The sequence below is a fragment of the Sturnira hondurensis genome, unplaced genomic scaffold, assembly GCF_014824575.4.
Source record: "Sturnira hondurensis isolate 20B ecotype Veracruz unplaced genomic scaffold, ASM1482457v3 Scaffold0017254, whole genome shotgun sequence".
NCBI classification, from domain to species: Eukaryota; Metazoa; Chordata; class Mammalia; order Chiroptera; family Phyllostomidae; genus Sturnira; species Sturnira hondurensis.
Genome location: NW_028089885.1, coordinates 2,623,821 through 2,648,565, shown reverse-complemented (window position 1 = coordinate 2,648,565; position 24,745 = coordinate 2,623,821). Strand labels below are relative to the sequence as shown.

Here is a 24,745-nt window from a genome sequence, read left to right as displayed (position 1 = left end):
AGACCGTTACAGCTATGAGATGGGGGGTTGGTTTTTGTTTTTAAGATTTCACTTATTTTTAAAAAGATGGGAAGGGAAGGGAAAAAGAGAGAGAGAGAAACATCAATGTGTGGTTGCCTCTTATGAGTCCCCCACTGGGGACCTGGCCCGCAACCCAGGCATGTGCCTGACTGGGAATCCAACCGGCAACCCTTTGGTTCACAGGCTACACTCAGTCCACTGAGCCATACCAGCCAAGGCACTGTGAGATGTTTTATGTTAGCCTCATGGTAACCACAGTAGCAAAAACCTACAGAAGATTCACAGGAGATGAAGAGGAGGAAATCAAAGCGTACCGCTACGGAAAGCAATCCATTCACAGGGGAAGAAAATAACAGAGGAACTACAAAGCAGCCAAAAACAATTAGTGCAATGGCATTATGAAGTCCTTACCTATAAATAATTACTTTAAACATAGATGAATTAAATTCTCTCATCAAAAGGCATAGGGTGGGTGGCAGAATAGATTTTTCTAAATAGCATGGTAACTATAGTTAATAATACAATATAATATACTTAAAAGTTGCTTAGTGAGTGGATCTGAAATGCTCTCACCACAGAAGAAATGTTTATTCCGTGAGGGGATGGAGATGTTAACTAACCTCACTGTGGTAATATTCACCTCACAATACATATATGTATCAAATCCTGCTGTATACCTTAAACTTACGTGATGTTTTCTAGCAAAGCTCCATAAAGCTGGAAAAAATAAATAAAATGTATGTAGGAGAGCAAAAGTATGTGAATTGCAAAGACATTCCTGTCAAAGAAAAAGAAGGACTTGCCCTACTTAATCTAAGGGCTTCTTGTTGACGTGAGGATGGCAAAGGGACACTTGCCCATGAGGCAGAGGGAAGCCCAGGCACATTCAGCGTGTGACAGCGTATGACTGTGACAGCGTAGTAGATCAGTGAGGGAAGGAGGGCCATGACTGTCATGTGAAAAGACAAAATTGGATCTCTGTTCTACACAATAATTTTAGATTGATTAAAGACTCAAATGGGAAATACAAATTTTCATATTTTTACAAGAAAGTATAGTCTATTTGTATGGCCTTGAGATAGAGAGTTGTAAAATAAGATACAAAAATTCCAAATTCCTGGCTGACCAGCCAAAAAAAAGAAACTAGAGGATGTCTGTCCTGCGAAGACAAGAGCACACAAGGGTATTTGGAACAGAAGGTGGGACAGGCTTCATTTAACAATTGTTTGCTTGCCTCCCATGCACAGGCACCGTGCTCAGGCCCAGGAATCTGCCGAACAGAGAGGGCACACTTCCCACCACCAGGAGCACACAGCCTGAGAGGACGGAAGCAGGAGTGAGCTGGATTATCTGGGCACCAGCACACACAGGGCATCGCTCACACAGAGTCAAGTTCTGTCTCCAGCACATGCTGTACTTGTAGTGTGTGATAAAACATTTCATCTTGCTCTGTGACTTTTTCAAAGAAGTCATTTGTCATCATGAAACATTTTCAATTAGCTGGATCTCCTTCTTTCTGCAGATTGCACCGGAAGCTCAATCCCAAGCTTCTTGAAGACAGCAGTATTTCCCCTCCTTTCTTATTTCTGTCATCTTCACAGGTACTGGGTAGTAAGTACAAAGCCAGAGTTGGTGACCCTGCATCTTGCCTTCCTGGGCCACTCCCACCATCAGCTGAGTCTCTGTGACAACCAGCACGTGGTGAGCAAGGCCCGTCCCCGAGGCCTGCCTCTTCTGGCGCTCCTACAGTGACTTCTCTTGTTCCTCGTACAGGTGGTGACAATGCCGGAATACTTGAGGAAGAGGTTTGGTGGCTGCCGGATCCAGATCCTCCTCGCCACTCTGTACTTACTCCTCTATGTCTTCCACAAGATCTCAGTGAGTTGTTTCACAGTCAGTCCAAGAAGGAAAACAAACAGAACTCAATGGACAGGACTGGGCTGTGCCTGTCCCAGTAGGTCACCCTGGGGCCCCATACGTTACTCATTGGCCTCTGCTGGGAAAGCCAGGGCAGAAAAAGAAGAGCTTCATGAGAGTTTACAAAAGCTGAAAGAGACACCAAACCAGAGACATCTTCTTTGCCTCCGAGCCTGGGTTACAGGCCCCACCTCTGTATTCCCAGAGAACCTTGGGCTTGCCTGTGTCATGTCATTAGGTAATGTCACTCCTCTGCTTAAAACAACCCAGGAGCTTCCACCACCCTTGCAAGCACACCTGCATCCCTTGGTATGACCAATAAGGACTGTCTTATTCTAGCGCCTGCCTCTCTGGCCTTGTCCCCTCTCCTACAGTCACCGTGCCATAGCCACACCAGCGGCCTTATTGTTTCTCAAATCCTGCAAGCTTATTCCCACTTGAAGTCCTAGACACCTGCTCTGCACTCTGTCTAGAATGTTCTCCCCCCATGTTTTCCAAGTATCTCCTTGGAAACACCTTTCATGGATATGGCTGTCAGCCTCTGCTCCATTACTCTGTCTTTATTTTCTCTGTAACACTTGTCACCACGTGAAGGGGATTTATTTGCTTCCTTGCTCATTATCTGTCTTCTCCACTCCAGAACAAACTTCTTGAGGCCCAGGGCCTTGCCTGGCTTATTCACAGCCTTATGCCCCCTGTGCTGAGAACACGTGCAGCACATAAGACACTCAATAAATGTTTCCGGAAGGATCGAATAAGTGCCACTCACCGTGTCATGTGAAAAGTGCCTGTTTAGTGGGTCTGTGTCTGTCACTAAGTGTCAGCTACTTGAAGACAGTGCCTGGCTTTTCATAACCCTGTATCTTCAGAATCCTGCTAAATACCTAATATGTTGCTGGTGCTTGGTAAACCTTTAGTACATGAATGGATAGGGGGATGTTGGGAGAATCTGCCTATTGTACGTCTGGCTTTGGAGACCAGAATAACAAAACAGGAAGTTGGCTGGTTAAATGATGCGCAGATGCTTCGGAATCTAAGCCAGGGATCAACAAACCCAGCCCAAAGGCCAGTCCTCATAGTGGCCTGCTTTGAACAGCCCTTAAGCTAAGAATGGTTCTCACTGAGCTAAAGGACTGTAAAAAAACAGAAATGGTATGTGGCCTGCATAGCCAACAGCATTTACCATCTGGTCCTGTACAGAAAAAGCTGGCCAACGCCAAGGGAGCTGTTCCCTTTGCCTTCCCCAGTGCAGACCTTCCCCGGTGCAGAACTTCCCCAGTGCAGACCTTCCCCGGTGCAGAACTTCCCCAGTGCAGACCTTCCCCGGTGCAGAACTTCCCCAGTGCAGAACTTCCCCGGTGCAGAACTTCCCCGGTACAGAACTGCAGGAATAGCTCGCTCTCTGAGCAGGCTCCCCACTCTGATGCTCCAGGGAGGAAGAGGCTAAGTGGTATTAAATGGATTAATTGGGTTAAACTAAGCCCTGAAGGTGCTGACCTTGGCTGAACTCATGGGGCACAAGCCTTGTTGCCCAGCAGAACTCGGGTGACCCTCACCCAGTGCCCCCTAGTGCTGCAGTGCTGTACTGACTGCAGGTGGCTTCCGAGGGCTGCTGTGGGCTGAGCTGCAAATGGAAAAGCGGCCCGGTGCCTTGTTCTCATTTCAGGTAGAGATCTGCACTGGGGCCATGTTCATGAGGCTGGTTCTGGGCTTGGATATTTACCTGATCACCATAGTCCTGCTGACAATTACTGGTATTTATACCATCACAGGTGAGGCTACTCTGACCGTACAGGTATTTATGTTAACACAAAAGCTCAGCCCCCTAGGGGAGTCCTGGTAGACACTGAGGCAGGGGTCCTCAGCTTTTACATTTTCCTGAAGTCTGTAGAGCACATTGCTGAGGCCTGGTGAAGGGAGGGGACACAAATAGTGAAACTAATCAGGGCAGGAGTGCCACAGTGGAGCCGCACCCCCAGACATCAGCTCGGGTGGGCGGGGCTTTCTGACCAGCAGGGTCAGCAGCGATGCCAGTTTAGGTGGTGGTAGGCCGGATACAGCAGGCTGCTCAGTTAAAGAATGGGACCACAGCCCTGGCTGGTGTGGTTCAGTGGGGTGAGTGCTGACCTGTGAACCAAAAGGTCACTGGTTCAGTTCCCAGTTAGAGCACATGCCTGGATTGTGGGCCAGGTCCCCAGCTGGGGAGGTGTGAGAGGCAACCGATTGATATTTCTCTCACACATCGGTGTTTCTCTCCCTCTCTTTCTCCCTCCTTTCCCCTCTCTCTAAAACTAAGTCAATAAAAACTTTTTTTTAAAAAAAGAACCCAGCAAAAGAGGAGATTAAAGAGAGAGAACAAGGTGTACCAAGACCAAGTGTACGTAGTTGTCCTACCCACTGAATTAAAGGGACAGACGGTGCCAATGTGGAGACCTGAGGAAACCGGAGTGTAGATTAGGATGCCAAAGCAGCTTCCAGCAGAAAGAGCCAAATGTGCTTCCGTTCCTCTTCCCCCTGCCCCTTCAGGTGGTTTCGCAGCTGTGGTGTATACTGACACTGTACACGCTGGCGTTATAATTCTGGGATCAGTCTTGCTAATGGGCTTTGGTAAGTAAATCTGGAGAAGATTGGGTTCTGTGGATGGTATCTTTGAATCTGGTTGCTGCCTAGAGCCATTTCAGCTTGCTGGTGGGGAGACCGAGGCCCTCAGAACCCAAGATCATCACCTAAGGTTGTGCTGAAAATTGGGGAGGAATCTGACACTTAATGAGAAGAAAGGAGTCCAGGGGTGAGAGTGGCGACGACAGACTCTGGTGCTTTGTGACGGGCCGGGGTGGTCCGCCTCTGCCCACGCTCTTCTTCTGCGCTCGGAGCCCCTCTGCTTTGCATCCACTCAGTCAGACCCACCTGTGCGTGTCAGTGGAAGATGCTGCCCCGGAGGTGTGATTCTGTGGTCATTCGGTCTGCACACCTTTCTCCCCTGGCCCTGCAGCAACCGCCACACAGCTTATTTTTCTCTGCACACACGCCTGGGTTGTTCATCGGCTGTGTCACATGCGTAAACCGTACATCCCAGGTTCAGAACTCCTTAAGAACCAGAGCCATCGTATCCCTCATAAGGTGCAGTGTGAGGCACATGGTAGATTATTCATTCATCCAAAAAAAGGGGGGCATTAAGGGAAATTGGGAAATAAAAGGGCAAGATAAGAATCCAACAAATTATTAAGTAATAAGAATGAAAATAATAGCTGGTACAAATTGGCTGTCAGGTACCGTGTAGGCATTTGTCTGTGTTGCCTCTTTAACCATCACCAGCACCATGAGGCATCACCGCTATTGTTACCCCCATTTTACACACGAGGAGACTGCGGCTCAGCTAAGTAACTTGCTCACAAGACTCACCAAGAGCAGAGCCAGAACCAGGTCTCTCTGACACCGAAGCCCTGCCCATGAACATACGTGTTGCAGTACCTGTCATGGCAAGCGCTCTTACCTTCTCACGGAAGTCTCCCTGCACCAGCTGGGGCAGGAGTGCGACTTAGGGAAGTTGGTGTTGCCCACTGCTCCTCGGGTAAGAGATCGGTCTTGCAGAAACCTAGAAGGAGAAGTTCTTGGCCCAGGTATTGAAAAAATCCTGAAGTGATATGTGAGTACAGAGGAAGGATTATGGTTTCCTAGATCTCATTGTGCCCCATGCAGTGAGGACAGATCAAATCAAACAGAACACACTGTCCTCGGCCTTACTGATCAGTGAGCATGAGTGTGCCCTGAAGTACACTCGGTGCGGTGTTGCTGGGGGAAAAAATGCACGCCGAGCATGACCCAAGGAACTCTTCAATGAGCTGGGAAGCGATGGCTTCTGAATGACAAAACTATAAACTAAAACACACTAAGCCATTATGATTAATTGTGTGCTGGTGTTAAACATCAACACTTTTCTTATCCTCACCTGAGACATGCTTATTGATTTTAGAGAGGGGGAAGGGAGGGAGAGAAACAGCCATGTGAGAGAGAAACATCGGTCAGCTGCCTCCTATGCACGCCCTGACCGGCAACCGAACCCGCAACCTGGGCATGTTCCCCGACCAGGGACCGAACCTGTGATCTTTCTGTTTACGGGACAGTGCTCCCCCCAGCTGAGCCACACCAGCCAGGGCAACATGAACATTTTTCAAACCGGCCAAGGCCCCCCCCAGTAGTTGAAAATGACATCCAGTTAAACTTTAGGAGTGGGTGGGATATTCCATTCAATGTTAGAAATTATATTTCTTAATAATTATATTTTCTTTCCTGTTGTAGACTGAATGTCTGTGTCCCTCCAAAATTCATATGTTGATATCCTAATCCCCAGTATGATGGTATTAAAAGGTGGGGCCTTTGGGGGCCTCTGCCCTCATGAATAGCATTAATGTCTTTATAAAAGAGACCCCAGAGAGCTCCTCTCCCCTGCCACCCTTTGGGGGCACGGTGGGTGCAAAGAGGGCTGTACCTGGACCAGGAAGTGTACCCTCACCAGACGGCCAGTTGGCCAGCACTCTGGTCTTGAACTTGCCCACCTCCAAAACTGTGGGAAGTAAATATTTGTTGTTTATAAGCCACCTAATCTATGCTATTTTATTAGAGCAACCTGAACAAACTAAGACATTTTCTCAGAAATTTAATGGGATTTTTTATTGAAGTATTCATGTTAGTTCTTTTGACAAGTAAACTATTATAAAGTAATAGAATAATTGCTTTCTTTTTAAAAAAAAATCTTTTATTGATTATGCCATTACAGTTGTCCCATTCCACCCCTTTCATTCCCCTCCACCCTACACACCCCCTCCCACCCACATTCCCCCCTTTAGTTCATGTCCACGTGTCATAAGTTCTCTAGCTTCTACATTTCCCACACTACTCTTGCCCTCCCCCTGTCTATTTTCTCCCCCCCATCTATGCTACTTATTCTCTGTACCTTTTCCCCTTCTCTCCTCCTCCCAATCCTCTGTTGTTAACCCTCCATGTGATCTCCATTTCTGTGGCTCCGCTCCTGATCTAACTGTCTACTTAGCTTGCTTTTGTTTTAGGTGTGATTGTTAATAACTGTGAATTTGCTGTCTTTTCACTATTCATATTTTTATATTCTTTTTCTTAGATAAGTCCCTTTAATATTTCATATAGTAAGGACTTGGTGATGATGAATTCCTTGAACTTGACCTTATCGGAGAAGCGTTTTACTGTCCTTCCATTCTAAATGAAAGGTTTGCTGGATAAAGCAATCTTGGATGTAGGTCTTTGGATTTCATGACTTGGAATACTTCTTTCCACCTCCTTCTTGCCTGTAAGGTCTCTTTTGAGAAATCCACTGACAGTCTGATGAGAACTCCTTTGTAGGTGACTGTCTCCTTATCTCTTGCTGCTTCTAGAATCCTCTCTTTCATTTTAATCTTGGCTAATGTAATTATGATGTGCCTTGGTGTGTTCCTTCTTGGTCTACCTTCTTTGAGACTCTATGAGCTTCCCAGACTTCCTGGAAGTCTATTTCATTTGCCAGATTTGGGAAGTTCTCCTTTATTATTCAAAAAAGTTTTCCACTTGTTGCTGTTCCTCTTCCCCTCTGATACCCCTATAATTCAGATGTTGGAATGTTTAAAAATGTCCTGGAGGTTCCTAAACCTCTCCTCATTTTTTTGAATTCTTGTTCTTTCACTCTTTCCTGTTTAATTGTTTCGTTCTTCCTTCTGGTCCACTCCCTTGATTTGAGTCCCAGTTTTCTTCCCATCACTATTGGTTCCCTGTGCATTTTGCTTCATTTCACTTCATTTTTTTCATCTAATTTTCGACCAAAATCAACCAGTTCTGTGAGCATCCTGCTCACCAGTGCTTTGAACTGTGCATCTGATAGTTTGGCTATCTCTTGGTCTCTTAGTTGTAGTGGCTCTGGGGCTTTGATTTGTTCTTCCAATTGAGCCAAAAATTTTTTGTCGGGTCGCACCTGTTACACATGAGGGGCAGAGCCTTAGGTGTTCACCAGGGCGGGGCAACCCAGTCGCTGGGTTGTGATGCTGTATGTGGGGGCGGGGTCAGAGAGGGAACAATGGTACTTGTTCTGCTTTCTTGGATTTTAGTCCCCTCTGCCGCTTCCCACAAGCCAGCACCTTTTCAATGGCTGCTTTTAGGCTTTATTTCCCATTGCTAGGGCCCTGGGTTGCACGGTCTGTCTCACTGCCCCCTTTTTTGCCTAGTCTATCCGCGCGCATGCATGTATGTCCACTGTCAGCCAACTGCCTAGCGTGTCTCACTGGGTCTGCTCCTTTCCTCCCCGCCCCTGGATCTGCTAACCACTGCCTCCTCCTGCTGGGACCCCTCCTCACTGGCCACCAACTCCGCCCCTGTTACCAGTCTGGCTGAATGATTCATTGTTGTTGGACTTCGGTACAGTTCCATTTTCTGTCTGTTCTGGTTGTGTTTTTGTTTCTAAATCTTTGTTGTCCTTAAATTTGGTTGTGCGAGGAAGCACAGTGTCTCCACCTATGCCTCCATCTTGGCTGGAAGTCAGTTTTCTTTTAAAATACAAGATATACAAGGACTTATATATCCAAATGAGTACTGTCCTTCAAACTGGTCACCATGGGAACCCATGCCAATTTTAGCTCTTCTTTTCAGGTAATGTATACATAAACTACACAAATCAAAAGAGGACACAGTGGATCGCTCATTGCCCTCAGTTTCTCAGCCTCAGTCCCTAGAGAAGCAGTATTGGAAGTTTGTGTATAACCTTGCGGAGACAGTCCTCATGCCTATAAACATTTTTGATCATTGAGATATACATTCGAACAGAATCAAAACAAAATTTTGTGCCTGTTTTTCCACCACTGGTACTATATCATAGGCAAATTTCTGTATCAGTGAATAGAGATCATCTTTTTTTGTTTTTATATTTGTAATAAACTTTTTACAGAGAAGTGCGCAAGTCAAAGAGTGTAGCTATATCAAAGATTACTGCATAAACACACTCCGGTAACCAGCACCCAGGCGCTTTCCGATTAGCTGAGCCTGAGTCTCAAACCCATCCGTCAGTCACTGCCCAGGGTACAGGAAGCATGGGTCAGGCCTGGGTCCCATAGCAGACTAGAGTGGCAGGCAGCTTGACAGGGCCCTCCTGCAGCCACAGAGTATGAAATGTCGCTGGAAAGGGGGCTTCTGCCACCATACACAGGCACAGGGGTCCCCAGGGTCCCCAGGCACCCAGCCACAGATGCCCACTATGTTCTTTTCATTGCACTTTCTAGATTGGACAGTTGGTCAAACTGAGTCTGTCTTTGCAATATTGGTTCTTCAGACAAGTGTCGTTATACCATTTATGGGTACTGATAAGTTTCATATTGTTTCAAAGCCTTTAAGGAAGTAGGAGGATACCAGGAGCTACTGCACAAGTATTTAAATGCGAAGCCAAGCATAACCCAGGAAGGAAACTGGACCGCCAAGCCAGAGTGCTACCTCCCTCGGCCGGATTCTTTCCACATCTTCCGAGACCCCATCACTGGAGACATCCCCTGGCCTGGCGTCGTCTTCGGCCTCCCCATCCTCTCCTTGTACTACTGGTGCACCGACCAGGTAATGAGACGGTTGCAGCGGAGCAACCGCCCCGGGGGTTGCCGGCCCCTGGTGGGTGCCAGGCTGCACCACAGAGGGCTGGTGCGTACTCGGTGGTCCCGTGCCCCTGCCGATATTTATGTATTGCCTAAGTAACTTTGCATGAAATTCTATTTAAATGGAATTTCTTCCGCAGGCCCATCTATAAAACATCAGCTATTTTCATTTTGTTCCTTCACTATCACTATCGAAAACAGTTTTAGGGATGCAAAAAATAAGTCAGTTCTCCTCAGTTGAGTCAATAAGTTAAATGCAACCAGTCAGTATTTCAGTTGGAATTTTTAAGGACTTGAACTTACTCTAAAAATTATATGGCTCTTTCTCAATGGTAGATCATTAAATAAAGTGTGAAATATTCATACAGTGAAAAGGAAATAAAGAAATAAGAAGAAAGTACAGCTACATATAGTAACACTGAGCCTTCAAAACACGGATTCTGAAGGCTGGGTCCTGTGTGACTATGTTTGTGTAAAGTTTAACACCACAAGGCTGCTATGTTGTTCAGGTATTCAAATTAAGTGGCAGAAATTATAAAGACAAGCAAGGAAGAAATAAAATAGTCACGCAAGTGGTTATTTGTAGAGTAAGGGAAGGGGTTGAGGTTTAAAAGAGGCACATATCTCAGAATGATTCACAGCTGCCAAAAAGTGAAAACCACCCCCATATCCATCAACAAATGAAGAGTAAACAAGATGCACGTCCGTGCATTGGACTGTCATTCGGTCATAAAGGAATGGGGTTCTGGGACGGGCTACAACCTGGAGGGATCTGGAAACATTACACCGAGTGAAAGAAGCTGGACATGAAAAATACCTGTTACGAGATTCTTTTTCTGTGAAATACCCAGGATAAGCAACTCCATAGAGAGAAGATCAGTGAGTGCTTGCCCAGGGGCGAGGGGAGGCGGAATGGAGGGTGACTATTAATGCATGCAGACACTCTGCTGGGGTGAGGGAAAGCACTGGGACTAAAGAGAGGTGGCAGTTGTCCAACGCCAGGACGCACCGTGCTCCGGAGCCGTTCACTGCCAGTGGGCAGTCACGTGCAATGTGAGTTCCGTGTCTCTTCCTCTGTACAAGAGTCACTCAGAGAGTCCGGGGTCTTCCATCCCGTGATTCGGATGAAGGTTGCAGGGTGCACTCTGTCACGTGCTGCGGTCTGCTTCTGTGTGTTGTGACACAATTGTAAAAGTTCAGCCGTTTCGTGGAAGGAAAAATTAGGGTATATAGCTAACCCAAGTTTGAACATGAAGAACGAAGGCAGAGAACTTGCCCAACCAGATATTTGAAAATCTACAAAGTTGCTGTAAGGAAAAGGTTGAAATTTCCCAGAACAGACACGTGGCCTAAGGCACCAGAATAAAAACCTCAGAGACAGACTCGTGTGCTCCTGGGAATTTAACACACATTCAGGGAGGCTCTACTCATCACTGGGGGGGACGCATACTTCTTGGTACTCTTTGCGGTGACAACACTTCATCCCTGCCTGGCCCTTATACAAGGTGGACCTCAGATGGACAAAAGACTTCAGTGTATAGGGCAAAGCTACACAGTTAAGAGAAGGTAATGTCAGAGAGTGTGTTTGAGATGGGAGTGTAAATCATATCAATGTGATCACATTACAATAAGGACGTTTTAACCAAGAATACCATGGACAAAGTTGACAGATGGCAGATTAGAGAAGCTCATTAGAAATGTTGATAATGGACAAGAGAAGAATGGAAAATCCACAAGAAAAAGGAGCCCCAACAGAACTGTGGGGGAAAAAACACCGATAGGCCCCGTATAGGAAGGGAAATTCAAACAAATGTGAGTGTGAACAGGCATAACACCCAGTGACACTGGGGAAGTGCAACTCAAACCCACAACAAGACTGGCAAAAGTCAGAAAGCTTGGTGACACCAAGCGCTGGAGAGGGGACGGATGTGCAAGAGCCCTCATGCACTTCCGGTGGACTGTGGGCTGGGGTGTCTGTTCCAAAGGGCGGTCTGGCAGTATTTAATACAATTAAGCACACAGTGCTCTGTGACCCAGCAGGGATGTCCCTCAGGGTCTACCTAAACCATCCTCGTGCGAGGTCGCAGGTACCACGTGTGAGACATTGACCGCAGTGCTGATCCTGCCCTTGTCTGAAGCGGAGAGGTGAGGCGGGGGCGGGCACTGCTGCGGAACCGCAGGCAGCAGCGAGAAGCAGTGGACGCACTGGACACGCAGCGACACTGACGGGCCTTCGGAACGTGCTGTGTGGAGGCAGGAGACCCCAGGTGAGACCAAGAACACAGTGCGTGGGTGAGCTCTGCAACACAGCTGTCATTCCATAATTTGTTTTCTTTCCCTTCTACTGATTATGGGTTTTGATTATGCTGCTTAACTTACTTTAATAGTTTTCTATCCAATTCTTCTGTAACCATAACTTTAAACTAGAGTCCCAAACTATCTCCCAGCACCAAATGCCCAGGAATGCTGAGCAAAATACAACACACATCTTTCTATGATCACAGAGGAGCTCGTGGGAAAGGAAGAAAAGCCCAGAGGCCCAGAACAAAGAGACGATTGAAGTCAAGAGAGCTTCGCTGGCACCGACAGTGCCCTGACCGCACTGGTTCTCAAAGACCTAAATGCCTGGGGGAGAACAGGAGAAAGGCCCCGGACTGATGAGTGGTGAAGAGTTAGCCCTTCATGCAGAACTGGGTTTCCCGAAAGGCTGTCACCTCCCTGAAAGGGTAGGCTAGGGAAAAGAGTCCACCCACGGGCAAGGAGAAACAGCGGCAGAAAGAGAAATTTTAAGTGCCTCAACCTGAGTTCCAGAAAGAGGAAAAACGTCTCCTCTGAGAATTGGTAAGGGCAGGCTTGCCTTCCTTGTATGTTTGGGTTTTTAATTTACCCTATATGGGCAGAGAAAACCCCATGGGAAGAAAGGACATGAGCTCATCCAAAATTCGTTGCACACTGACCTAGCGGGGTAACCGCAGATTCTCTCTGGAGAAACGCCCTCTGGCCATGGTTCTGCAGGGTTCCCATTAATAAACGCCTGCTCATCATGAGCCCCCACCCACCCAAATTAGAAAACATGAAAGAATCAAACCACCTTGAGCAAGAAACAGCAGAATTAGTACTCTAAACTTCAGAAAATTAAAGTATTGGATAACCAAATACAAAGCACGCATTTAAAGAAATAAAAGTGGGACTGAAAACATTAATACTGTTCTATCAAAAAAAGAACAGATTTGAAGACTCAAACCCCTAGAAATGAAATATGTACGTATTGAATTGTAAAACTCAGTAACTGCTAAAATAGCAGATTAAACACAGGTGAAGGAAAAAAATTAGTAGTCTGAAAGAGAAAACTGAAGAAATTGCCCAGAGAGCACAAAACACAAAGTGGGAAAAAGAAATGGCATGACATAAAAGAATGAGAATCAAAAGACATTTCAGCGGCGTTCCAAAAGAAAAGAGACAGGAAGCAATATTTCAAGGAGAGTGCTGAGAATTTTAGTTGTTGAAATAGCAGGAACCATCAAAGTCAGGAATCCCAGCAAATCTCAAGCAGAAATGATTCAAACCTTCACGCAAAGTTACATCATAATGAAAGTTCCGAACATCGAAGACACAAAGACAATTTTGAAAGCCTCTGGGAGTAAAGATTACCCCGACTGACAAGTCAATACAGTTACAACGGACAACAGACGACTCAGTAGCAACAATGTAGCCCCAAGGCAGAGGGGCAAAATTTTCAAAGCTCTAAGGACAGGGCAAAACCAAGAGCAAAGTAAAGATGCTACAGTCCCTAGAGAAGGACTGAAAGGTGTACGTGAAGGAAAAGGGAGAGAGACACTGACGGGCACGCGGGCAAAACAGAGGTGTCAACTCCTTTGACTCGAACCAGACAGCACTGGCTGATTATTGCTGAATAATTATGAATATAGAAGGTGAAACAGGACAAAACTAAAATTTTGGAGCACAGTTTGGGGGTAAATCTAGCAATGGACTTTAAATTGTTCAGAATGGTGGGGATGTGGATTTTCTTTAGACCTCGAAGTTGTATCCACATTAAAATTTTGAGGGCAATTATTCAAAACATCGGAGTAGAAGATACAACTTCCTAACTAGTAAAGAAAATGATATGAGAAGAAATTTTAATTTTTTTTAAATGGCAGATAAATTGACAGTCGGAAAACTGTTCATCTCTGTCCCACCACCGTTTTTAAACAATCATCCTTTTACTGTGTAACATGTAGACGTACTTAAGACATTTCTACCCAGAATGGTCTCATGCCCTTATCATCACCGCTTCCTCAGAGTACGTCTGTGCCCTTGCCCTGCTTCTTCACCTCCTCCCCGAGGGACCATCAGACCATCGTGGGGCTGAGCGTAGACCAGGAAACGCAGCGGACTGTGCCCCACGGCCCCTCCCCCACCTGCTCTGCACGGACACATGTCGGCCCCCAGGCCAGTGGCAGGGTGCCCGGAGAGCCCCTGAGAAGCAAGCAATACCTGTGGCAGGAGGCAGGACCACATTCAGGTTCTTCCTCCTACTATAAAAATAATACCTTTGGAGCCCTGGCTGGTGTAGCTCAGTGGATTGAGCGCGGGCCTGCGAACCACACAATCGCGGTTCGATTCCCAGTCAGGGCACATGCCTGGGTTGCAGGCCAGTTCCCAGCAGGGGACTCATGAGAAGCAACCCTACATTGCTACTTCTCTCCTTCTCTCCTTCCTTTCCCCTCTAAAGATAAATAAATAAAATCTTTAAAAAAAATAAAAAATAAAAATAATACCTTTGGAAAATAAAAGACAAAAATGAAAATCCCGCATTAATCCCCACTAATTCTGTCACCCCAGGATTAACCACTATTATCACATGGGTTTATTCCTGTGGACATTTTCTAGGTACAGAGTCGCAGTGTATATGCTATTGTTGCATCCTGTGCCTTTTAGTTGCCATCAAAAAAGTGAGCATTTTTTTCGCCTTATTTAAATGTTCCTCAGGAACATGCTTTTCGTGCATCCTTAACGCCCAATTGTTCTTCGGTGCACTGGACCGTGGCCTTGCGTCTCCTTAAGTGCTCCTCCACCCGCCGGAGGTGCTGTGCTGTTCGGCCTGAGTGCACACTGCCCCTCCCAGCAGGGGCTCCGTGAACCGTCGTGAAACATCCTGTGGAGGAGATTTTTACATTTTAAAGGCCTCTGCTGCTCCATTTACATTTAGATGGATGAAGTTGGGTCCCAGTTCTGAAATGAATACTCAGTTGTTTCGAGGGAGCCACCTTCACTGTGACCCATGTCACAGGGCTCTTTCCCTTGTACCCAGCAGAGATGGTCTGTGGCCTCTGGGAGGGAGTCTCATCCTTGCCAGGGGAAAGATTGAAAGCACTGTGCCGCCATGATGGGTGTATGGTGTCGGCAATGAGGCCAAGGTCATGCATGCCATCCCTGTCCCCTCCAGCAACTGTGCACTGAGCAAAGTGTGCTTACTGGTCATATGCATCTCCTCTGGCCCTCAGTGCCTGGAGTTGGCTGGGTGATAGGGCTGAGAAGCTTGGCAGAAACCCACCAGAGGGCACGTCTGGCTGCCGTGGCAGGTCAGTTATTCTGTCTGTGCCAAGGCGGCCTGGGCTTTCTATACTCCGATAAAGCTATCACCGCCCTCACCCATCTGTGTTTCCTGGCAGATTTTTGTCCAGCGGTGCCTGGCAGGGAAGAACGTGTCTCACGTGAAGGGCAGCTGTATCCTGTGCGGGTACCTGAAGCTGCTGCCCATGTTCACTGTTGTGATGCCCGGAATGATCAGCCGCATCCTGTACACAGGTAAGTTCTTGATTTGGATGTGTTCACCCTAGTCAGCTTCTGTCTCAGACATCCAGGTAGGTCTCCTACCGTGTACTGGTGCCACGGTGCCCAGCTTGCTGTCTGGGGAGGTAACAGGTTTGAAGTAGGGATGCAGCTGAGCAGAAGTCTGGCAGAGACCATGGAGGTAGGTGGCAAGAGAGAAATTGCAGACAGAAGTTCAGGCAGGGATGAGCCAACCAGCGCTCTCTGCAGCCAGGGCCCAGTCTTTGTCGTGGCAGGAAGTCTGCATTCCTCCCCTGGCATGCCAGGCAGCACCCTGGCGGGCCAGTGTGCCAGGTGCTGCACTGGGGATATGACAGATGTGTCCCTGCTCTAACAGCCCCAGAGGTGGCCTTCGGTGGCCTCATTGCACAGATGAGGGATGTAGGAGGTGGAGCTCCACGTAACCCCCAAAGTAGGTCTGACTCAAAGGCCCACGTTCTTTCCATTAAATGCTATGAAAAAATCCCCTTTTCCCTAAATGAGCTCTCATAATTCTGTGGATCTATCTCATCCCCTAGTTTTACTAGCTGTACTGTCCCCCAGGGTCCCGGGTTTGTTTATCGAAACAGCCTTTATGGAGCATGTGCTCTGCCAGGTGCAGCCACTGGGACAGAGCCAGCAACCTCCTTGCGAGCCTCCTGCTGCAGAGTGAACGCCTCTTCCTGCCCGGAACTGCAGGAGACGTCTCTGACCCTAAGTCATCTTTCAGTCTGCCCTGGACGTGTCTATCTCTTTTTAATCCTATCTCCTTTCCAGTTATTTTTAAAGATTTTATTTATTTATGTTTAGATAGAGGGGAAGGGAGAGAGAAAGAAAGAGGTAGAAACGTCAGTGTGTGGTTGCCTCTCATGCAGCCCCTACCGGGGACCTGGCCTGCAACCCAGGCATGTGCCCTGACTGGGAATTGAACTGGTGACCCTTTAGTTTGCAGGCCAGTGCTCAGTCCACTGAGCCGCACCAGCCAGGGCTTCTTTCCAGTTTTAACAGAAAAGGAGTGTTCTGTTTCAACATTCCCACGTTTGGTCTTTGGCTGTTGGGCAGCGTTCTTTGGGGTCTCAGAAGTGGTACGTCCTCATTGAATAGAAAATAGGCCCCTGTGTTCTCCAGGACCCAAGAGGCACCTGGAGCTCCGTGGCCCTGCCTCCCTGCCCCCACTCCATACTGTGGACCACTCTGCTCACTGAAGAACAAGACTGGGCAGAACTGCATGTATTTTAGACTCTAAAAGCTGCTAAGGGAGGGAGGAAAAGAGAGTGGGGCAGAGCTCTTCCCTATAGCTGGAGTGGGCCTCTGGGAAGCCACACCAGCCTTCTGACATGAAATGAATGGAGTTGATGGGATGCACTGGGGAGAGCCCTCGGGGTGGAAAAGGGCCCAGAACCACTTGTCCCTGATCCTCAGAAATGGCCACATTCACAGATCCACTTATACATGCCAAGTGTATAAAGCCAGAAAGCCATTTATCATGAAAGCTTGGCACTTGCCCACGTTCCTGGAAGAAGATGCTTTTCCAGTAACCCGAATGCTTCTGGCCCTAGGTCCTGGATCTCTCCCGTGGCCAGAGCTGGGGGCCAAATACTGACAAGGTGTGATTCTCTAAATCTAGTTTTCTGTGTCGGCCTTCGTATGACTTGGGATTTTGTTTGAAAATGATGTGCACTTTTGGCTCCTCTGTCTTCTGAGCTGGTGTCATGCGCAGGACATCAGGTGGCAAGATTGTCACCAGCAGCACCAGGCCTCTGTCCCACCAGCTCGTAACCCGCATAGAAAGAGTATTTCCCTCCATGTGGTCTCCATTTCTATGGTTCCACTCCTGGTCCAGCTGTCCTCTTAGTTTGCTTTTGTTTTAGGTGTGGTTGTTGCAACAGGGGAGGGGGGTGGAGAAGGGGAGAGAAGGCACAGAGAATAAGTAGCATAGACGGTAGGTAGAAAATAGGGGGGAGGGCAAGAATAGTATAGGAAATGTAGAAGCTAAAGAACTTGTGACACATGGACATGAACGAAAGGGGGGGAATGTGGGTGGGAGGCGGTGTGCAGGGTAGAGGGGAATGAAGGGGAGGGAATGGGACAACTGTAATGTATAATCAAAATATATTAAAAAAATAAAATAAAATAAAGAGTGTTTCCCTTCCCAGTACTTCCTGGAGAAATCCCACGTGAGTCCTAGCAAACTCAGTTGAGTGATAAGCACTCATTCTTGTGATCAAGGGGAAGGAATTTCCAGGAAGACCAGGCCTGGCTCCTGGGCCCCTGTAAACCAGGGCGAGTCAGACCGCGGCTGTGTTTCCCGAAGCAGGAGGGATGGAGAGTGGGCAGGTGAGAAAGGAGGGTCGCTGTAGCCACCCCCTTGAGGTTTCATATCCTTTCTCCAGATGTTTGGTGACCACTTCTCAAGCTAGATAGGTGTTCCTAAGAAAACAGCTTGCTTTACCCAGAAACCTAGGCAATATCTTGCCTCTTTCCAGTCTGGGTTGATTTGTTATTTTTTTCTTTTTTAAGTATATTTTATGCTATTACAGTTTTCCCCCTCTATTCCCCCTCCACCCCCAACCTTCTAGCATCCCCCCTTCATTCATGTCCATGGGTCGTACATATCAGTTCTCTGCTTTCCATACCATTCTTAACCTCTCCCCGTCTGTTTTATACCAATTATGCTTCTTATCCCCTTTACATTTCCCGCCCCCTGCCCCATTCTTCCCCTTCTCCTCCCCACTGAAAACCCTCCATGTGATCTCCATTTCTCTGATTCTGTTCCTGTTCTAGTGGTTTGCTTATCATTTGTTTTCGGAGGTTTTTTTTTAGGCTCAGTTGTTGATAGTTGTGAGTTTGTTGTCATTTTAGCGTTCATAGTTTTTGATCTTCTATTTCTTAGATAAGTGCCTTTAACCTTTCATATAATAAGGTCTTGGTGATGATGGACTCCTTTAACCAGACCTTATCTGGGAAACACTTTATGTTGTTGTTTTTCTCATATGATAACTTTAGACCCTTTATTTAAGCTCCTGAAGGGTATATCACATTTCCTCCCTTTACTTCCCTTTATCTAAAATTTCTTCCCAAATATTCTAAAATAGCACCTGTATCAGGGCTAAGGTAGTAAGGTTATGAGTTGTTCACACATTAGCGTGTGGATAAATAACCTGTTTGTTTTCCCAACAAGTAGCTGGGGTCATTAAAAGGTTGGTCAAGGCCATGGGGCTTGCTTTGGGTCAAGCAGTGAATTGGTAGAAGTACCAACTCACTGGACTCCTCAGCGCCTAACTCTGCTTTTGTGTCTACCCCAAGCTCCTCAAGTGTGTATAGGGTCATGAATAGGAGCAGTTGCCAGTGGACCGAGACCCTACAGAATTAGGAACCTAATTTGCGTCGCCTATTTGCATCCCTTTCTCTGAGCTCAGACTTCAGAACTCTAAGGCCAATGTGTTGGTGTGACTGTATCCTTTTTTGCAGACAAAGTGGCATGCGTCACACCTTCCGAATGTGAAAAGCACTGCGGCGCCAGAACCACTTGCAGCCCCATCGCCTACCCAATGCTGATAGTAGGGCTGCTACCCAAAGGTAAGAAATGGGCCCCACCATCAAAGGCCATGGAAACCGTGGATGTCTGTCCCCACTGACACCCCACTGCCCTCAGGCTGTGAGAGCTTATCCACCAGTCTGCCCACCCTTCTGGGTGGAAATGTAGGCTGTTGACTGAGAGAGTTAGTTGCATAGAGGAAATCTTTCATGGCCTGAAGGAAGGAGTTGGACCTCTTCCCTCTTCATTCTTCGTACACTCACATTCTGTGCTTACGATTTGCGTAGTCCACTTCCCTGGCTTAGCTCATGCCTTGGTGCTTTCCTTCTATAGGCGGGCTCCACACTGTGCTAGACAATGTCCTAAGCCATGAGAATGCAGAGATGGGAGAAACCTAGTCCTGTTCTCAAAGAGCTCACAGCTACTGGAATGGGCAAGGAGATGGGCAGTTCACCCACAGGGAGGTGGCTTTCACTGCAAGATAACAGTGAGCCTGTGCACGCATTTCACCTGCACCTTGAAGCCCCATGGAAATGCCCACCATAGTACATTGTTTTGAATTTCCATATTAGCTCTGAAGATCAATAGGCTGGAAAAGTTGAGACTTTTCTGTGAAATACAATACAGAGGGAATCTGAGTGAGGGAAATGCTACCCATCCCACAGTTCAGGAAGGAAGTCGTCCAGATTTCCATCTGAGCCCATCTTCAAGGGCCATGGGTAAGAGTGGGCTGCAGGGCACCTGAAAGAAGGCAAATCCGAGGATAGTAGTGTTTGCCTGGCCTGAGTGCCCTGAGTAGCCCAGTAAATATCGAGGGGGCCTTGCTTCAGTAGACCTTCAGTTCAGAGCCTGGTCACCCTCAGGCTCTCCCGACAGAGCAGAGCCCCTGCCACGTGATAATAATACTAGATTGTCGTGCTTATAGCTAATATTTGTTTAGTGCTTGCTCTGTATTGGGAATTGTGTTAGCCCATCTACTTCATTTGTCTGAATCTTAACAACAGCCTGTGGTAAGTACTTTTATGCCCAGTTTACAGATGAGGACACTGAGGCACAAGGAACAGCATCACTTGCCTGCAGCCTGCACTTTATCTGAGCCTCTGGCTCTGCATCTGTAAAGCAATGAGGGAGGGGTCACTGGTTTCCCTCTCCCAGGCCTGAAGGGCCGACTGTGCAGGCTGGTGCCTTAGGGAATGTTCTAGCACAAAGTAACACTCAGGAGATATTCGCTCCCATTGTTATATAAAGGCACAGCAGGACACTAGTAAGTCTGGTCACAGAGCAAGGACAAATGTAATGCGTTAATGTATCTTAGATGGAACCTCACTCCAAATACAATTTAGTAGATAGAAAAGTTTCTTGGGAGGCCTCAGGCATCTTCTAATGTGGACAAAGAGCTGCAGGTCCAGGAAATGTCCCTTCTCTTCCAGGTGCACGAGGCTTGATGCTGTCCACGCTGTGGGCCTCCCTCATGTCCTCCCTGACTTCTATCTTCAACAGCGCCAGCGCTCTGTTCACACTGGACATCTATACCCAGATACGGCCTATGGCCACGGAGAAGGAGCTCATGGTAACAGGAAGGTGAAGGATTCCTCTGATCACATTAGTTACTGCTGTCAGCGAAACGATGGCCACAGGGTTATCACATGAAAAATTTCGGCTGTAATACTGTAAATGGAATCCTCCTGTTTATATACAGTGTGGCTACAATTGTCACCGCCACTTTGCAGTGAAGATGCATTGCTTTCAAAATCACATAGGAAATTATTTTCATTTGGGGAAAAATTAAGTACTTGCAGCAATAAAAATGAGCATAGCTTACCGACCCCCAAAATAGTCCTTGAGAGGACAGTTACATACAGAATCTCATTTTCTCACTTTGTCCTCATGACAGCCAAAAAGCTAAGTGTTACTGTTCTTACTCTCTTTGGAAGCGCGGGGGGCGGGGGGGTGGGGCGGGGAGTGGCGGAGAGAAGGGAATTGGTCCGCCTGAGGTCTCACAGTGAGTGGGAGAGTTCGTCTGCCCCAGGGCCATGCTGTTAACCATGGTGCCACACAGCACCGTGGAGGCCCCGAGCGGGGAACACAGATACGTGTGTGGAACGTGGTCCCTCTCTGGATTCCGTGCGTCGCCTGCCCTTGGACCTCGTCCAGCACGACCGCGTTCAGTGGGACCCGCATTGGGTCCATGTGCTTCCTTTATCTCGCATCAAGGACCGCATCTCATCTACTTTGTCTCTTTAAACCCTGCTTTTGAGGTTGAAAAGCACTTTTCTGAGAACTTTAAAGAGACAAGTACTGCTTTTACTTAAATTTTTATAGGCAGAGAGAAAAGAACAATTTAAATTCTTTTTATGAAACTCAAGGTATTGATGCCAAAACCTAACAAACATAGCACAGAAAAAAAAATTTAAACTAAAGACTAATCTCACTTCTAAATACCAATGCAAAAGTTATAAATAAAATAATAGACACAAATTCAACAGTACATTAGAAGAATGTTGAAATACCTCATTACCAACTGTGATTTTTTCCAGAAGTATAAGAATGATTTAATATTAGGAAATGTAGTAATATAACTCAACATATCAATAAATCAAAAGAGGAAAATTATGTTTCTATTCATAGGTGATGAAAAGGTATTTGGTAAAGTGGGTGTCTTTCAACATAATATAAATATAAAACATAATATATCATCTAAAAGCCTACATTATACTTAATGAAAAAACTAGAAAGGAACAAGGCAAGAATGCCCCCCTTACAGTTATATTTATACTAATATATATGTTTAAAATTGTATTTACTAAAAGTAGACCCTCAGGTGAGGTTAGAAGACAAGGACTTTAAAATAACCATGATTCATATTAAGAAGAAGAAGGAAAGATATACAAAAATTAACACAAAATTTGAGAACTTCACAAACAAATTAGAGCTTATGAAAGGGTTTTAAAGACGTTTAGAATTGGAAAGCAGATGTCTGAAGTTAAGATTTCAGTGGGCAGGTTACAGATGGTTGGGCGTGGCAGCAGGCACAGCCTGCGGGTCGGAGGCGGAGCCATGGCCAATGCCACACTGAAACGCAGGGAGAGGAGCAAAGGGCGCACGTGGACCGCAGTCGGAGTCATAGGAAGAGAGGAGCAGTTGGTCAGAAAAACAGTGCATTTTGACATGGTAATGTTCAAGAATTTTCCAAAGCTGATTTTCAACCATTCAGAGATTTGAGAAGTTCAACAAATTGCAAGCAGGGTAAATACACAAGAACCGTACCTAGACAACATTATAGTCACACTGCTGAAAACTAAAGAGAAAGAGAAAATCTTTAAGTAGCCAGAGGAAACTAAATTACATTGCCTTCAAAAGAGGAGCAAAGAGACAGCAAAATTCTCAACAGAAATTATAAAAGCCAGCCCTGGCTGGTGTAGCTCAGTGGATTGAGTGCAGGCCTATGAACCAGAGGATCGTGGTTCGATTCCCAGTCAGGGCACATGCCTGGGTTCCAGGCCAGTTCTCAGCAGGGGATGCACGAGAAGCAACCATACAATGATGTTTCTCTCCCTCTCTCCTTCCCTTCCCCTCTAAATAAGTAAAATCTTTAAAAAAAAATAGTCTCCAAAAGAAAGGTGAAATATATATATTTTCAGATAAATGCAAGTTGAGAGTTATAATTTTGGGTATTAACCACTTTTTGGCTGAGTTCTTATTTGCAAACATTTTCTCCCTTTCTATAGGTAGCCTTTTCATTTTGTTGATTATTTCTTTTTCTGGTCAAAACCTTTTTACTTTGGTGTCATCTAAGTAAAGGATTACACTCATTCGCTATTGCTTTTGTTTACTTGTGCTCTTGGTGTTATATCAAAAAAAATTGCCAAAACCAATGTGAAGCAATTTTTTCTCTATATTTTCTTCTGGGGGGCTTACAGTTTCGTGTCTTATATTGAAGTCTTCAATCTATTTTAAATTGGGTTTTGTGACTGTTGTAAGATAGAGGTCCAGTTTCCTTCCTTTGCGTGTCAATATCCAATTTTCCCAGCACCATTTATTGAAGGGACCTTCTTTTCTCCATCAGGTATTCTGGACTCTCTTTTCACATATTAGCTGACTGTACATGAACGGGTTCATTTCTGGGCTTTCAGTTCTGTTCCATTGTCTGCGTGTCTGCTTTTGTGCCAGCACAGCACTGCTCTGATTAACTTTTGTTAATCTTTTATCTTTTGTTATTGTTGTCATATACTTTTATATCTGCATACATAATATGCCCCACAGTACAGTTATAGTGATATATTAGTTGCCTTTTAAAGAAATTAAGAGAATAAATATATACATAGCATTTTATATAACCCCTATATTTTATGTTTTCTGTCTGTTTTTATCAAAAAAATGTTTTTATTCAACCTTTATTTTTGAAGGAAAGTTTTGTTAGATATAGAATTCTGAGTTGACAGTATTTTCACCACTTTAAAACTGCTCTCCCATTCTCTTCTGTTCCTTTATTTCTGATGAGAAATCAGTCATATTCATAGTACTTCTCTCTGTACTTAAGGTGTCTTTTTTCCCTATGGCTTTCAAGACTTTTTTCTTCATTTTTGGTTCTTAGTTGTTTTGTTATGATCTGCTTACAAGTGTGTGTGCAGCGTGTGTGTGTGCTTATCCTGACAGTTATGCCAGGCTTCGTTTCTTTGCATATTTTTCTACTCCATCTCTCCTCCTTTGGGGGAATTCTACACACATATTAGCTCTTTTTAAAAAAGATTTTATTTATTTATCTTTAGAGGGGAAGGGAAGGAGAAAGGGAGAGAAATATCAATGTGTGCTTGCCTCTCATGCATCGCCTGCTGGGAACTGGCCTGCAACCCAGGCATGTGCCCTGACTGGGAATCGAACTGCGATCCTTTGGTTCACAGGCCCAAGCTCAATCCACTGAGCTACACCAGCCAGGGCCACAGTAGCTCTTTTGATAATGTCCCAGAGGTCACTGAAGCTCTATTTATTTTTTTATTTTCTCTGTGTTCTTCCGTTTAGTTTTCTATCAGTTTGCCTTTAGGTTCAGTGGACCTTCCTTCTATGATTTCCAATGTGATAAGGCCAACCACTGAAATTTTCTTTTCCTTTTTTTTTTAAAGATTTTTATTTATTTATTTACTTTAGAGAGACAAGGGAGGGAAGGAGAAAGAGAGGGAGAGAAACATCGATATGTGAGAGTTATATCAATTGGTTGTCTCTCACACATCCCCAACCAGGGACCTGGCCCTCAACCCAGGCACGTGCCTGACTGGGAACTGAACTGGTAACCTTTTGGTGTACAGGCCAGTGCTCAATCCACTGAGCCCCACCAGCCAGGGCAAATTTTTTATTTCATATATTGAACTGGAATTTTAATTCTGGAATTTCTACTTGATTTCCTTTTAAAGTTTTTATAGTTATAATTTTGCATAGGTTCATTCTTCATCATCATTTCCTTTAAGTCCCATAATGTAGATTTAATAGCTGCTTTGAAGTCCTCATCTGCTCATTTTAATACCTGGGCCATCTTGGGGTCAGTTTCTATTAATTACTTTCTTCCTTGACTTTGGATCACATTTTCTTGTTTCTTCGCCTGCCTCACACATTTTACTGTATATTGAACACAGTGGGTAATCTATCATAAAGACTCTGTCATGTTCCTCTGGAGAGCATTGGCTTTTGTTCAAGCGGGCAGGTGGATCACTAGCTAATAACAAACTTATGGAGCCTGGTTGTACACTTTGCTAGGGTGTCTGTTTCAGTTTCGTTCTAGTCTTATGGCAAATTCTGAGCTCTAGGATATAATGTCCCAGACAGGGTCCAA

General features: G+C 45.8%; 1 protein-coding gene across 1 annotated transcript in view; it reads left to right on the top strand.

Annotated features, from left to right (window-relative positions):
- Window positions 1-24,745, top strand: part of LOC119001874 (sodium/glucose cotransporter 1-like) — a 49,321-nt gene that overhangs the window by 17,664 nt on the left and 6,912 nt on the right. Inside the window, exons 5-11 of the mRNA XM_037067438.1 lie at window positions 1,795-1,899; window positions 3,605-3,710; window positions 4,465-4,545; window positions 9,314-9,534; window positions 15,245-15,380; window positions 18,855-18,962; window positions 20,352-20,502. Of these exons, the coding sequence (XP_036923333.1) occupies window positions 1,795-1,899; window positions 3,605-3,710; window positions 4,465-4,545; window positions 9,314-9,534; window positions 15,245-15,380; window positions 18,855-18,962; window positions 20,352-20,502 (908 nt within the window). The remainder of the gene's footprint in view (window positions 1-1,794; window positions 1,900-3,604; window positions 3,711-4,464; window positions 4,546-9,313; window positions 9,535-15,244; window positions 15,381-18,854; window positions 18,963-20,351; window positions 20,503-24,745) is intronic.